The sequence below is a fragment of the Heterocephalus glaber genome, unplaced genomic scaffold, assembly GCF_053883595.1.
Source record: "Heterocephalus glaber isolate CG9 unplaced genomic scaffold, H.glaber_assembly_v1.0 deba00000809, whole genome shotgun sequence".
Lineage (NCBI taxonomy): Eukaryota > Metazoa > Chordata > Mammalia > Rodentia > Bathyergidae > Heterocephalus > Heterocephalus glaber.
The window spans coordinates 6393391-6410102 of NW_028258163.1; the positions used below are offsets into that span (position 1 = coordinate 6393391).

The window sequence follows — 16712 nt, forward strand, 5'->3', positions numbered from 1 at the left end:
AAAAAAGCCTGGTTTTTCTCAATATATCTTTAAAGTTTTTTCATCTTTTTCATATTTGGTCAAGTTGAAATTTTCAAGAACCTCATTTTAAATTTACAATAAAAGCTTACAACTTAAAAAATAAAGTCAACAACACACTACAAGCACGTGTTAATAAAGATCATTAAAAAAGAAAAAAAGCCAGGTGGCAGGAAGCATGAAGCAACAGCCCCAGCTACTTGATGGGCTGAGGCAAGAGGATCATTTGAGCCCAAGAGTTCAAGACCAGCTTGGGTGACATAAAAAGACCATGTCTCAAAAAATCCAAAACCAAACCTAATCAAACCAAAACCAAAACATTATATACTGATTTTTTACTATGTGGGGACAGGTGCCCAACATCCATATTGTTTAAGGGTCAACCGTGTACTTTATGGGTGCCATGCATCAAGAAGACAGGTATTCAAAAATACAGCTAAAAACGTATTTTGTGGCCAAGGGTGGAGCACAGCTGTAATACTCACTACTCGGGAGACAAAGGCAGGAGGATTCCAAGTTTGAGGGCAGACTGAGCAATTGAGATCCTGTTTTTTAAAAAAAGTATAGGGGATCTGGAGCTGTAATTCAGTGGTAAAACACTTGCCTAGCATATACCGGGCCCTGGTTCAATCCGTAGTATCAATAAAACAAAAAACAAAACAAAGAGCCAGGTCTGGTGGTTCAAGCTTGTAATCTCAGCACTCTGGGAGGCTAAGGCAGGGGTATCACAAGGAGAGGAGACAGGATAAAGAGAGGGAGAGAGGGAGGAAGGGAGGAACAAAGAAAAGGTCATTTTGTCTTTTACTTTTGTAGATAAGTTACTGAGTATGTATTAAACTACATTTGAGTGCTCGCTTCAGCAGCAAATATACTAAAATACATTTGAGTTCCCGCAGAGTGGTAATGTCAAATGCTTATTTAACAATAACAAAAACATTCATTTAAATCACTGAGAGAATCAGGGTCAAGAATAGTCTTCTGATATTTTGTTAACACCTATGAAACACCAAATAAGATTATGTCCTATAACCAAGGTTTCACTTTTATATTCTCTTGGCTGGAACTATTAAAAAGTTGTAGACACAATGCCCAATGGAAATGTTTTTATTGAAATGCTTTAAAAATATATTTGCAGTTTTTTAGGTGAACTAAGAAGAAACTTTGTAAAATTTTTTAGTGAATTTGCCACAGATGTTAGCTGAGGATAATTTTTGAAGTTTCTTTGACCTGAGAAGTTTTTTTTTTTTTTAGAAGTTTCTTATAAAGAGAAACTTTTGCTTTCCAAGAAGCTAGAAATCTTTTATCCTTCTAGACAAAGAAAATTTCACTGAACATATTTTCCAGTTTTACCTTGGCCACCAAAAAATTTAAAGGCAAATTTATGGCTTAATTACTATATCCCCATAGGACTTTCTGGTGAATATGTTTATTGTCAAATAATGATTCTGGATTCACCGTAAATCATATTCTCTTGGTTTTCCTGTCTTCTTGTGGTTGGTGTTTATTTTATCTAGAAAGGACATATGGTTAATGTCCCTCTCTAACATACTGAATTTCTACATATATGCTATACATGTTAAAAAATATTTATTTTCTCACCTGATTGGCTTGGCTTTGCAAGTAAACTCTTCTGGCATTCAGATCTTCAAAGGGAGTTGGTCTTATATTGGAGCTTCTGTAAGGGTCACTGGTAACAACTGTCTCTTGATGGAAAAAGTGTTCTCTCACTAGAGAACTGGAAGTATCCTCTTCAGTCACCTATTGGGAACAACCCTCAACTCATTAGTTCTCAGAAGAAAAAAATCTATCAAAGATATTTTATAATAAATATTTATGTATAGGATTAGCTAGCCATTTGAAAATAAAAGAGTATGAAATCTTGGGGGAGAAAACCCAAAAAACCATACCATCAAATGGGCTTTCTTACTGAAAACCACTTAAGAAGAATTAGAAGGCTACCACCCATGTAGAAGATATTCAATTCAAAAAAGCTTTTAATAATAACAAAAATGAATACATAGAAAATGAATTAGGAAAACATACAAATTGACATAAATCTTATTTTGCATGTTAAAAATAAAAAGGAAATAGCAAAAACTGTGCTAAAGATACAGTGGATAGAAGAAACAATACTAGTAGTCCATGTTCTTGTTGAATGAATTTAAGTAGCTTGAATCTGATGCTTCCTTTATAAAGATTTAAACCATCACAATAAGAGACTTAGATGGACACTCCTAGTCAATGATAGTTCCTAAAGACATGTTTTCAAAATTTCGACAACACACATGTTAAATAACTGAAATTTAGCAGATTACAAAGTCCTGGGTTTTGTTTCATTTAATTTTTAAAAGAAGTAAAATAATTTGAGTAAAATTATCCAAAATGCAAACAAAGAGCAAACTAAAAGACTGATGAAAGGAAAAAGGGACATGAATCTTTTGCAAATGGAAGGGGACTACAAGTCTGAGAGTGAAGGGGAGGGGAAGAAAATATAAAAGATTTAAGATGTGTCATGTACACATAACCAACTGAGCACACTCTTTCTACATTATAAACATGACTGAAGAATGATGATACTAATCATGGCAATTAAAATGGGGAAGGGAAGGGGAACAATAAGAATCAATAATGCTGAATACATGTACCCACTCCCTAAGATGAATCCATGCATTCCAAACATGTATTAATAAAAAAGAAATGGGATAACAATTTGCTATTATTTTCTCCATTAGTGTACAATTAATTTGAGAATGGTTACCGCCAAGTAAAATGGCTTAATAGTTTTACTTATCATTCTAAAATAAGACAGTATAGGAGTAGTACAGGGCTAGCAATTTTAAAGGTTCAAATCTTTATAAGGTTTCCTTTTTATAATTTAAAAAGTTGTTGCCATTTCTAAATTAATAAAATGACTCTCCTCCTACTTTTCTTCTCTCATGCCCTTCCATTCATTCATTCAATTTATTTATTTATTTATTTATTTATTTATTTATTTATTTATTTATTTATTTTTGTGGTGTTAGGGACTAAATTAGGGTCTTGCAAATGCTAGATAAGAGTCTGCCACTGAGCTACACACCCAGCTGCCAGGATATTTTAAACTTAAAAACACAAGTTCTAGTTCTTGATCTAGAACAGAGTAATTTGTGCACTAAATTTCTTTGGCACTCAACTTATTCAATTATAATTCTAATACCTACAGTATACTTCAGATCTAGTTAGGAAATAATAAGTGAAAATGCTCTGAAAATTAAAAGCTGTTATTGTGTTAGGAAATAAGCAATTAAAATTTAAAAATTCTGAGAATCCACAGTCACTTAAAAATAATTATGGCAAAACCAGTTATGGCTATTTTTACCTAATTTTCCAATATGCTTTGACAGTTAATGCTAAATTACTCAAAGGGAGGTGGCTAAACAGTAGTATCCAGCAAATGTTCCTTTAAAAATGTATAATTAAAAATAGGAATAAGAAAAATCAAAGAAATATATTTATCTTTTCCAGAGACATTTTAGAAATAAATGAATTGTCAGAAATCATAAACAAACTGAACAGAACACTCACACACACAAAAAAAAAGGTTGGGGAAAGAGCTTCAGTCAGAATTCTGTCTCATCCAATTAGGGTATAAAATGCAGTTAATTTCTCTGCATCACAATTTTTTTAAATTATAAACTGAATTAGAAGCTGTAACAGGGATAGTTGGGTAATCAAAAGATTAAAAATTATAAACAAGCATGAATTACAGCATCAATGACATTTTATAAAGTAATTATGCCTTTAATGGCAGTAATTTTTTATTAGGTTGTTTTTTTCTGAATTATGGTCTGAGAAGTCGTTTTAGAATGCTAAGTTAAAATAAACTTTTACATAATCTGTGCCTGAACAAACACTAAATGATTATACAACCCAGAATTTTACTGTACTGAGTTGGGTTTTTCTAGATATATATAACATTTTAAGACTCAATTCACTTATTTCTTTTTTAAAGAGAACAATCCAAAGTGCTTATTATTTCACTAATACACAAATTAAAATGCATGATATTTGTGCAGTGATATCAAAATGTTTACCAAAATTATAGTAAGTACACATCTAAACGAGTCTCAGATAATAAAATATTAAAGCATCATTCAGGTGTCTGAAATGGCAAACAAAACAACTGTTTGAAGATGCAGAGTATACACACTATTTACAATAAAACATATATTATTCATGAACAGGGAATCTAGTAACATTTTAGAAAATCCTCTTTACCCTACCGATTGTATTTTTTTCAGCAAGCTAAAAATATAGGTATATATTAAACTGGCAATGCTAAAAGTGGTGAAAAAGAAAACAGGCATCTTATTGACTGCTAATTCTATACTCACTGGAGGAAAATTTGCAAACAATTTCTGAAAAACTAATTTTAGTAAAATGTGTAAGAAAGTTTAAACACTTAAAAGTACTGCTAGGCATTAAAAATTTTAAAGCATAGATATTTCTAACACATTTTATATATTTTATAGCACTTGAAGAGTTTCTAGTAAGATATTTTGATTTGAAATTTTGAGTAATTGCAATATATTCCAAAACAAAGTTTCTTTGCCCAAATACTGGACTATTCCTTAAAAGAACAAAATATGTATGCATACAAAGTCACTCATTAAAAAAAAATGACCTCTGTTAACTACTTCTTAAATCTTGCATGGAAATTAAGTCACCAACGTGATGGTATTAGGAGATTGTACTATTTTGGGGGTGATTAAGGCACAAGGATGGCACCTTTACCAATGCAATTAACACCCTTAACAGAGAGACCCAGAAAGCTCTCTTGTTCCTCCACCTGTAAGGACACAGTAGAAGGTGCCATTTATGAACCTGAAAGTAGGCCCTCACCAGACAATGAATCTGCCAGAACCTTGACTGCAGTCTTCCCAGCTTCTCACATTTCTCAAAGCTAAACTTCTCTTGTTTATAAACGATCTAGTCTCTAGTATACTGCAAGGCTCAGAAAAAAATTTACCACGGCCTAAATAAGGAGGGATTCTGCCTGTTTTAACCCTAGAGCTTAGAACTAACTATGCTTTGTACGTGTAACAACCTATAAATAATCTGCTAGGCAAATATCTACAAATCAGACCATACTATATTAATATATATTATCCTGGAAGTAAGTGTATGATAGAAAAGAATGTAGAAGAATTCTTTAAAGAACAATAAAGCATCACATAAAACACTTTCCAATAACTGCTAAAAAATTGATTATGGAAAAAATTCTTTCAGTAATCCCCTTCCCATGCAAGAGCCTCTATTAGTATGTGACATGTCTTTCTAGATTTTCTAATGGATGTATATATTTTTATCCTCTGTATAATGTGATTCTATTCATATTACAGACAATCCAGCCATATAGTGCCTTTTCTTCCACATAGTAACAGTCCATGGACCTTCCCCAATGTCAGCATATAATGATCTACCTTTTATTTTGAAATAGTTGCAAAAAGTCCAATATTTAGATATGTCAGATATTATTTAGCCAATCCTCTAGTTATAAACATGTAGGCTATTTACAAATTTATATATATATATATATACACACACACACACACACACATCTTGTCTACTTATACTTCCTTAATATTCTCTTAAATAAAATTGTTGAGTAAATAATATGTATTTATTCAATTATATTACTAAGCTGCCTCTGACAAGCTTATGTTTCAATTAAAAACCCTTCAACTGGCCAAGGATTTAGCTCAGTGGTTCCACCGCCTGACTCGCAAGCTCAAGGACCAGAGTTTGATCCCTGGTACCCAAAAAAACCCCCAAAACAAAAACCCTTCAACTGTTTATGGGAGAGGAACTATTTCCTTACATCTCTGCCCAATTAGACCTTATAATGTTATCAATCTTTGTCAATCTAACAAGAAAAGTATCTTATTTTCTAAAAAGATTGTACCATTTCCATAATTTAATGATAACCAAGATACTTTAATTTGGATATGATTGCAGAAAGTGTTGAGGCTTCTATGTTTTTTACTGGATTATAATCCTGTACAAGTAACTATTATGAAAACATGAATATAATTTAAAGGGCTGGAGATGTAGCTCAGTGCTAAAGTGCTTGCTTAGCATGTGTGAAGCCCTAGGTGATCCTCAGCAGTTCAAGTAAAGTTAGGTGGTTGAAAATGCCAAAACTTCCATTAAGAACAGAAAGGTGAAATCTTGATATGCACAAGACTGTACATATATTCATATGGTCTCCAGTTTAAAAACAAAAAACAACAACAAAAAAACTACAGTGACCGTAATACAGCCACAATCACTGTTTTTAGTACTGTGTGCTGGGATGAGTTCATCCATATTATCTAAAATAACCTAGGCCAACATTTAATGTACAATGGAAATTTGCTTTATCCTCAACTGCTGATAGATATAATTATTCTCTAATGACTAAGAGATTGTTTAGTTTTTTTCTTTTCCCAAGACTACTACAGCAATTTTGAGTGTAAAGGATACAGAGTAATGCAATAAAATAACTCTAGCTGTAGCTCTCCATCAGAACATAAGGTCTGTAGAGAAAATAAAAATAGACCTCGCTTCTCTCCACCCTTTGTCTTTTTTCAAATATTAACTGAGACAAAATTTAGTGTTCTCAATTTTTAAATGTACAATTCTCTATAAATAAGTGTAAGTAATGTCATAGTCTACATTTAATTAAGAATTTCCTTCTTGTAGATAAATATTACAAATCACAGGTTTAAAAATGTGTAGTTAAGCCACACCCAACAAGAGAAGTTTTTAATATTTGTTATTTAAAACCATATGCTCAAATTATGCAAACGTAAACAGCATAGAAAAAAAAAGGAAAATTCCCACAATTCTACAAGACCAGCGAAATAATTATCAACATTTTGGTACAGTGTTTCCTAATACCATTTCTTTTTTTTTGGTACCAGGAATCAAACTCAGGACCTTGTGCTTGCCAGGCATATGCGGTGCCACTGAGCTAAATCCCTGGGCCACTATTTCATTTTAGATTTGGCCACAACCAACTCCCTATTTTATTCATTAGATTTCTTTAGTTACTTTTGATTTAAGGATAAGAATAAACCCCATAAATTTTAAATTTTGTTTTTGTCTAGAATAATGAACAGTACATATACAATATTTTAAGCAGCCTGAGCACAGTTATCTGTGATGAAATAGAAAAAGAAATGAAAAACACGTATCGAGGCACATTAGTAACAACAGTAAAGGAAAACAAGTCCTTTGCCCTAGCTTGTATAAAAGAACTACATATATTTCTAATGAAAGATTACTTTGGCTTAAATGTGGTACTACATTTGTAGAGATTACTTACCATATACAAATATATTTCTGAGTAGTTATATAGTTCTTGCAAAATATAAATCTCTATACAATCCTTTCACTAGTAAATCTATTTTTCAGATTCTCTGACACAGACTCAAAGATATAAACAAAAAATTATATAAATGGTCAATACTAAAAGTTTAAAAGTATTAAGTCTTTCAGATCTTAACTGTATGACAGTAAGTCTAAAGAACAGTGCTAGCTTGGTTGCGGTATCATAAACTATTTTTTACCAGCTAAATAAAGTCCCTCCATTAACTTCTCAGGCATAGATCCTTAATAAAATAATGCCACCTTTTCAAGTCACTATATGAACAATTCATACCTCTTGCGTAAAGCAAAATTACTTTAGACTATAAATGTTAAGTCATAGCCTTTTAAATCATTTTGGCTTGGAAATAACATTATCTAATTCTTAAAATGATTAAATCAGTCAAGTAATTCTTGTTGGCCAATGAGAACATATGGCAACTTTTCACTTCCAATCAATCATGTTTTTCATCTTCTGCTCAAAGATCTAAGATCTTTTCCTCTCATAACCTAAAGCTTATTACACAGTGATTTTTGTGGCTTTGATAGCAATTCAGTATTTCTAAAGAATAAAGGCTATAAAGGTTCGGACTGCTCTGTAGGAAAAATACTAAAAATGATCTTAAAACAAGCAAAAGCTAGTATTAAAAAAAAGACAAAACCTTAAATGCTTCATTAGAATAGACAAAGAAAGAAACTAAATGAAAAGAACATTTATACTTTTAATACTGGTGAGGTATTTTCAAAATCCTAGTTTTTAGATTTTTTTCCAAAAAAACTTGAATAATAATTTGTACATGACCAGTGCTGTAATAGAACCTATTTATAAAAGACGAGGAAGATATCATTTTAAATCCAAATGACAACCTGTTATGAAACCCTTCAAAACCAAGTACGAAATAAAAAGGTGAACTACTTTGTTACTTATGGTAACTAGTTAAGAGAATGATATGTTAAAAGCAGAAAGTTGTTTACCTGCAAGTAACCAAATATCTAGCATAGTCACTGGCAAAGAATAGATACTTAAATATTTGTTGAATAAATTAATGAATATTCAAAATGGAGATTTCCACTCTGACAGTATGTTAAATGTTTATGTTCTAAATACAACATAATATCAATACTTCCTCTGGATTAAAAAAAATTAAATGGGTAATTCATTTAAACCACTTTAGATGTCTTTACAAAAAAATCAAGAAAATAAATATGATATAATCACTACCTTAAATCAGTCAACTTGTACCCAAAATAATCTCCAAATGTTTATGCCAAGCCCATAGGTGAACTATGAAACTTAAGATCATGTATTATGTTCCTAATAAAGTGACTGAATAAGTTAGAATACATTATATCCTCCAATGCATTTCAAAAGAAGAGTGAACTAAAACTTTGACACATCATAAATTAAATGATACAATACACTAAGGTCTATTTGAGAGTTTTTTCACTTATAATTTTAATTCTGGATGTTAAAAAATCTATTAACATTCTAACTTAGGAAAAATTAAACTTCCTCTATGCTCATGCATTAGCTATCCTCTGCTACACAAAAAATTAATACATAAAAAATTAACATGAGAACTTAGCAGCTCCAAACAACACTGATTATCTCCATTTCCATGAGTCAGAAATTTTGGAGCTAGGTGGTTCACCTAATAAAACTAGGTGGTTCTGACTCAGGATTCCTCATCAGGTTGTAATCAAGACATCTGAAGTAGGCAATTCTGGCTCAGATTCCTTGAATAATAACAGAAAACTTTGTAAGTCTCTTGTGAATCATACTGGGGGGTTCACTCCATAGATAAAAACACGCTGACAAATCTGAGAAACTTCTCTATTCTAAACTTCTGCTAAGTAAGGGACACATCCTTATGCTTCTTTACAGCCTTACTACTTTGATTAAAAGGTTCTCTGAGGCACCACCTCACATCTTTCTGAGGCCTTAACCAAAAGAACTTCAGATGTTCTAGGAATTTAAAACACCTTAATTAGGTGGATCTCACTTAAAATTCCTCATGAGGTTCAATCAAGATATCAGCTATTACTTCAGTTATCAGAGGGCATGCCTGGAGCTTAATGACTTACTCACAAGGTGGCAGACTAATATGGCTACAGCTTCTTACCACATGGATGTCTATCTAGAGTGGCTTGATGTCAGTGTAACATGGCAACTGGGCATTCCCAGAACTAGTAATCCATGAGAGTCAAGTTGCAGTGTTTTTTATTACCCATCTTTGGAAGTTACTACATTCTTTACTGATAACAACTCACTAAGTAATACTACACCCTCGAGGAGATGGGAGGATATTCCACTGAAAGGAAGAATACTAAAACATTTGAAAATCTATCTAAAATTTTTTTTTTAAATGATTAAAAAATAATTAAAACTTGTTAGAAAAATTGGTTTTACTGAAATTACAGTGAAATAAAACCCTTTCATGAGGATTTCTAGTGATATTACATGTTTTTTATTTTATTATGAATATTAAAAACTAAGCAAGTACTTTAGTGCGCAGTGAAGCTAAGATATAACTACTCCTTTAGGTGCATGTGTCTGTGAATAAACTGTTGACTTGAACGCAGAGACATCAGTATGAAGCAGGGATCCTAAGAAGCTAAAACAGAAAACTTATTACTGCTTTCACTACGCAGCATTTTTTACCAGCATTTTTTCACTGCTTTGCCTGTCACTAGAATAAATTTATTTTTTCACTCTATACCAAAGCCCTAACATACACAGTACTAGCAGCCAGCCCGATTATGAAAATAAGGCAATAATTTTTATAAAACCAACTGACTGCTACATTTACAAAGTCTTGCCAACAACTATGTCCTGCAGCAGGTCTTTTTCTCTCCATGTTTTATGTAGAAATTAGGCGAAACTAAATCAGAAGAGTATTAAAATGAATAATCATTAGGCAAGGGAAATACTTAAAATGTGAAAACTACCTTAAGTTAAATTTTAACCAAATTTATTTTTATCAAAAGACAGATTCTGAAAATGGTTCCCCAATTCTAGTACAACATTTTGACTGCTTACAGAACAATATGGAACATTAGAAAACACTTAAATGAAAAAAAAATCCTTTTTCCATTGCATTACATATTTCTTATATCTGAGTAACTGTGACTCACTATATTTAAATAATAAAACCTTCAATACACACATTCATATACACATACAAGAATTCTTCAATTTACAGTAGAGGATGCACAATTAGGATACATCCACTCAAAATACAACTAACACATTAAAAATTGTAAACCCAGAAAATACTTAAGGATGAAGAAAATATCAGTATGTACTTAAGTGAAAAAAAATGCAGGCTATGGCATAATGATATCACCACAGAACAGATTTTTATGCATTGGGTGTACAGAAAAAAATACCAAAGGCAATAATTTAAAATGCGTGGAAGTTATCATTGACAGTTAACAGATTTATGTTTTCTCATTTTCTTCTTTAGACAGGGTCTTGCTATGTTACTCAGGCTGGCCTCAAACTTGGAATACTCTTGCGTCGGGTTTCTAAGTAGCTGGGACTACAAGTGTGCACCACTATGCCTGGATATTTTTAATTTTTTTCTTTAAATGTTGCTATATATCTCAAATTTTCTAAAGTAAACATTTGTTATTTTCTGATTATGAAAGTATTAACATAAGTAACTGTGTACACAAAATATTATGCTCTGTTATCAGGTCACAACTTTTTAAGTTAATGTGAACAGTGAAATATATACAGAGATTTAGGTTCTTTTATGGTTAAAAAAGTATGAATATTTATTGCAGCAAATGTGAAAAATATGGGAAACTATTTAAAAGAAAGTTATACAGCTCAGGATTGCAGTCCAAAGGTAAACAACAAAAATATTTAACATTTTGGGTAATAAGAATAACAACATGTAATTTCTGTTTTTAACTGCTCAATATATTGCAAGTAAATTGGTAAACAATAAAATTTTAAGAGCTGCATGACAGTCACATTACATTGATGGACAGATAGTTCATTTTTTATTATCAACTAATATTTAAATATATACACCCACATAAAACTAAACCCAGACATAAAAACTTTTGTGTATCTCATTTCCTTTTTACACATTACAGCAAATTGAATACTAGATCAACAAGCATGTTTCTATTTATCTTTAAGGCTTAATACATACTAAAAAAACTACTTTCTGGGAAAAAAATGTGCCAACTGTATTTTCTCCAGGCAGTCATCAATCTGTTCACCTCACAAAGACAGCGTGGGACAATGCCTTTTTAAAAAAACTTTTGGTCACTGGTAATTAAAACTGTTAGTTTACACTACCCGCTGGTTAAAATTAACTAAAACATGGTGGTATTCATATGCTTATTAGCAATTTGCATTCCTCTTCTGTGAATTTTTAGTGTAAGAATCTTGCCTGGTTTTTGGGAGGATCTCTTGCCCTGTGAATTTCAGAGTAGCTAATCTCTACGATTTCATGAGCCAATTCCTTAAAAACAAACCAAACTGAAATAAAACTCTCTTTCTACATATTGGTCCTGTCTCTCTGGAAAATCCAAATACAGTAGTGTCTCCAAAAATTTCTTAGTGATCTGTATGTAATTTATCAAAGCTTAGTGACTTCCTCCACGTCTTTTATGTTCAGAAATTCTTTTCAAGCCAAATCACTTACTTGTAAGTCATCTTCTGTTCCTTCAGGTTCAAACTTTAATGGTGGGCATCCTAAGAAAACAAGTGAAAGTTAATTAAGCACAGAATTTTTGCCTTACATTTCAGTATAATGACCAATTGATTATGTCATTAAAACACTTGAAAAGAATGCGGAGATTATTCCTGGCTGCCACGTAACCCAGTCAGAAGCTGGTCAACCCAGTCAGAAGCTGGTCGCAGGTACTGGCTCCTTTGTTGTAATAACAGAGAATAAAGCACATTTTCCTTCTTCCACAGCTACACTTCTAGTTACTTACTAAAGTCATGTTTTCTCTTATAATAAAGGTAAAATAGCTACTATCATTTCATAATTTTTCTTGAATTAGAAATCAAAAATTAACAACTTACAAATCTAGTTATTTAAATACAGAATGACCAAAAATTGCATTTTGTTAACTTTAATAGGAAAATATAACAGTAAGTATAAAAACAATTTTATCAAATTTATTCAATACAAGAATTAACTTGTTGACATCAATGCTTGGGATAGTACATAAACAAATGCACTGTTCAAGTGACACTCAGGGTAAACTGCTAAGTGGTTAAGGTACAGTAGCTAAATTATTTAACCAGAGCTTCATGCAGTATCAAAACATATTTCAGGTGGGCATGATGCCACATGCAATTAACACCAACTACCCAGGAGGCTAAAATAGGAGGCGTCCAAGTTTGAGGCCAGTCCCGGCAACTTAGCAAGATCATGTCTCAAAATAAAAAGGGCTGGAGAATGTAGCTCAGTGGTAAAGCAAGTGGCTAGCATGCGTGAGCCCTAAACTGTACTAAGCATCTCCATGTTTTTACCCTTGGTTTGTTTCATAATTAATTTATTTTTTTCAAATTCTTCTATAAAATACCATCTTAAAAACATACAAATTACAATTCCAACACATTTTGATTCAGTTACTTTATGTGGAAAATTATGCTATTATTAAAGATATTTTCAGCCAGGCACTGATAATCCCAGCACTCTGGGAGTGCTCTGGGAGACAGGAAGATTGAAAGTTTGAGTCTAGTTTGGGCAACTCACTGAGACTGTGTCCCAGAATAAAAACAAAGGCTGGGGAATATAGCTTAGTGTGAAGACCTGGGTCCTCAGTACTGAATGTGGTGACATTTTCCTTCCTAATTAGAAGAAACAAAAAAGCAAATCTTAGTTATTTTTCCCTTTTTGGGAAGAAATGGGTTTTAGTACTATTATTTTTTTTTTCGGTCTGTTTAAGCATAGCCATGAAAATTAATTCTTCCCCCAAAATCTATATGCTCTAGAATTAAACATCTTAATAAACTAGCAAGTATATGAAGAAAGAGCAGACGGGGTTATGGTCTCAGTCAGTCCTCAGTACTGTACTCCAGAGTTCTGTCACTGAATCCCCACCTACACCAGACTACTGCAAGTTCTTTTTGTCTGATTACCAATGTGGCTCATAACACATACCCAAGTGGAATACCACACCCTAACTGTGATAGCTCTACTCTACTGCTCATTCTTCAAACGTTTTTTTCTCTCTTAAACCCTTCTTTTAAAACCTTTGTCTTATCTAATGGCTGTTTATAGGCTATTCAAAATAATAGATACAACGGGTAAGCACTGCTATTTCACAAATAAAAAACTGGCTAAGAGGCCATTATTTCATCTTTACCTATTTTGAGTTTTCAAAGCCTGGTCACCTAACACAAAAGCTGGCTTGTTTAAAGTATGACTACTTTGTGTCAACTTTGAAGAAAGATGACTTCTGGTACATGTAACAGGATGAACATATTAAGGAAATAAACAGGAATGTCTACCTTGAGAAATATCCTCTATAGCTCTTCGAATGCCTCTATCGAATGCCCTAGCATCAGCAGGACTTTGAAAGGTAAGGCCAAACTTCTTGTCATCAATCTTCCAATGATGAAATGTTGGTGTGACCTTATTATAAATGAGGTCTTTTTTAAGCATGCATTCCAAAACCACCTGTCAAAAGTCAAACACTGAAGTTAATACACATATATTAATGTAGCTGTTTGATACAAATTCAGGTGAGGAAAGCTTTACTTTTCAAATAAATATTTTAATAAATTTAAAAATAGAGGTCTTGGGGCTGGGGATTTAGCTCAGTGGTTCCACCATCTGCCTCACAAGCACAAGGTCCGGAGTTCGATCCCCAGTGCCAAAAAAAAAAAAAAGGCCTTGAACTTAATAAAGAAGACTGAACATGGCCAGGCATGGGGGCCCACGCCTGTAATCCCAGCACTCAAGAGGCTGAGGCAGGAGGATTGCTAAATTCCAGGCCAGCCTGAGCTGTACAGTGAGTTGGAGGCCTGCCTAGACTGTATAGCAAGACAGTGTCTCAAAAAAGAAAAAAAATAGACCATGCAAGCTATAAACAGTATTTTGTTGTAAATCCCATGTCAAAAAAATAAGCACATTCTTGTTCCATACAAAATTTCCAGAAGACTTACCAGGAATTACTTCTAAGGAAGAGACCGAGGGGTGTTGTTAAAAAGAAATGAGATTTCTTAAAATCACTTTCCTAAATTTCTTGAAAGATCCATTAACATTTTATTTGAAGAGGCAACTGTCCTTGTGGCCTTTGTAAATATCTGCGCCTTGCCACTTTCTCATACTGAGTAGTTTAACCTTACATTCTGAAGCTTTAGTTTCCTCATCTCAAAAATATGAATAGCAATGAAATACCTCACGAACATGCATGCAAAGAGCTTTATGTATGTGCAGGACAACATACTTTTGTTCACATTTTTCATTTTTATTTTGAAATGAGTTTAAGTTTAAAGAAAAGTAACAAGAATGAAATAAAACTTCCTGTCTCCCTTTTATTCGGATTTGCTAACCTGTTTAACATTTCCTCTCTGTATAAACCCACAAATAAATGTTTATATATTTTACTCTAAATTATTTCAAAGTTACCTATGTTATGTCCGTTACCCTTTAATACTTGAGTGTTATTTCCTAAAAGCAATGTTGTTCTTTTATGTAATCATAGTACAATTATCAACTCAGGAAAATTTAAAACTGAAATAACAATTTTATGTAATTTGTAGCTTATATTCTAATTTTCACTATGCTAATGAAGACTTTTATACTTTTTCATTTATTTATTGGGGCGGAGCAGTGAGACAGGGCCTCACTATGTAGTTCAAGCTGGTCTTGAATTCACTCTGTAGCCCAGGCTGGCCTCGATTTGGGTGATTCTCCTGCCTCAGCCTCCCACGTGCTGAGATTACAGGTGTGTACTACACCAAGCCTGGCAGTATTGTGTTCTTTTTTAAAACTTCCAATACAAGAACCATTCCAGGGATCATACATCAAATGCAATTTTAAGGTTCAGTCTTTTTCAATATGGAACACGTATCCCACTCTTTGTTTTTTGTTTGATATGGGGATCGAACCCAGGACCTTGTCTTTGTTTTTCATAATATTCGTAATATACTTTTAACAAACGTTTAATTGTCATTGTCACTATTCAAAAATAAATTTGCTTAGTGATCCTAAAAATGTGTCTAATTAATACACAAGTAAAACTATACACCTTATTTTATGAATGCTCTTTAAGACAGAAATAAAAACAATCCAAATAAAACCCAGATTCCATATCCTACTTCACAGCTTCAAAGAACTCATACTGATCTCCTGGCCTCACAAGAACTTGAATACTGAGTGAGCAGGGATGTGGACCTATGTTTTGCCAAATTCTTGGACCTAGAATGGTACACTGTTTATGACTGCTTGGTAAGTACCAAGTGAAAGAGTGTCTTTTCACTGCCCCTCTCTATCCTGGTCAGCATTATCACTTGTATGCCTCTTCCACTCATTTGCTTACAACCCGTTCAGGTCCCTTCACTGCTCTGCAGGTGGAGTGGTGGTTTTCATAAAAAGTGTAAACTTCATCAGAGGACCCCCTTGCTCCAATCCCTTCAACATCGTTTCAAGAATCTTCAGGGCAAAATTCTCCTTGTGGCCTACTAGGCCGTGTGGGCTGGTCTTGGTCTGCTGGAGTTCTAGTCTCATTCCCACTCTTGCCTTGTCACCTTGGGCTCTCAGTGCCCTGCAGTGCTGAGCCTTCTCCCTGGAACCTCTCTAGCACCTCTTCCTTATCTTTAAGATCTGAACCCACTCAGCTTTCTATAAGAAAGCCATTCCTGACCCCTAGACTGAATATAGTCTGCTAAGGGTTCTGCTACACACAATCACCTGTGCTTATAATTTTTAAATCTGCATCATTAGCTGTACAATGCCTGTCTTCCCCATTAGTCTATAAGCTACCTATGGGGATCACTGTGTCCTCAATCCTTACAGTAGCCAGTGCCCATTAGGTACTTAAAAAGCGTTCCTCCTCAGATAAATGCACATTTCCATATTTTCCTATAAATTTCACGTTTTATGCATTCCCCTAGAAACTTACTCATAGATCATAGATTAGGAACTCCTAATTTACACTTGAGCGATTTAGGTTCAACACAAGCATTGGTTCAGAAATTCTGCAAGTTACTATTAGAAGCTACAATAAAATAAATTCACAATGGGGCCGGGGATTTAGCTCAGTGGTTCCATCACTTGCCTCGCAAGCACAAGGTCCTGAGTTTGATCCCCGGTACCAAAAAA

General features: G+C 33.3%; 1 protein-coding gene across 1 annotated transcript in view; it reads right to left on the reverse strand.

Annotated features, from left to right (window-relative positions):
* The window catches only part of Spred1 (sprouty related EVH1 domain containing 1), an 84118-nt gene that overhangs the window by 16336 nt on the left and 51070 nt on the right, over window positions 1-16712 (reverse strand). Inside the window, exons 3-5 of the mRNA XM_004861523.4 lie at window positions 13895-14063; window positions 12072-12121; window positions 1618-1776 (exon numbers count right to left, since the gene is read on the reverse strand). Coding sequence (XP_004861580.1) covers window positions 1618-1776; window positions 12072-12121; window positions 13895-14063 — 378 coding nt within the window. The remainder of the gene's footprint in view (window positions 1-1617; window positions 1777-12071; window positions 12122-13894; window positions 14064-16712) is intronic.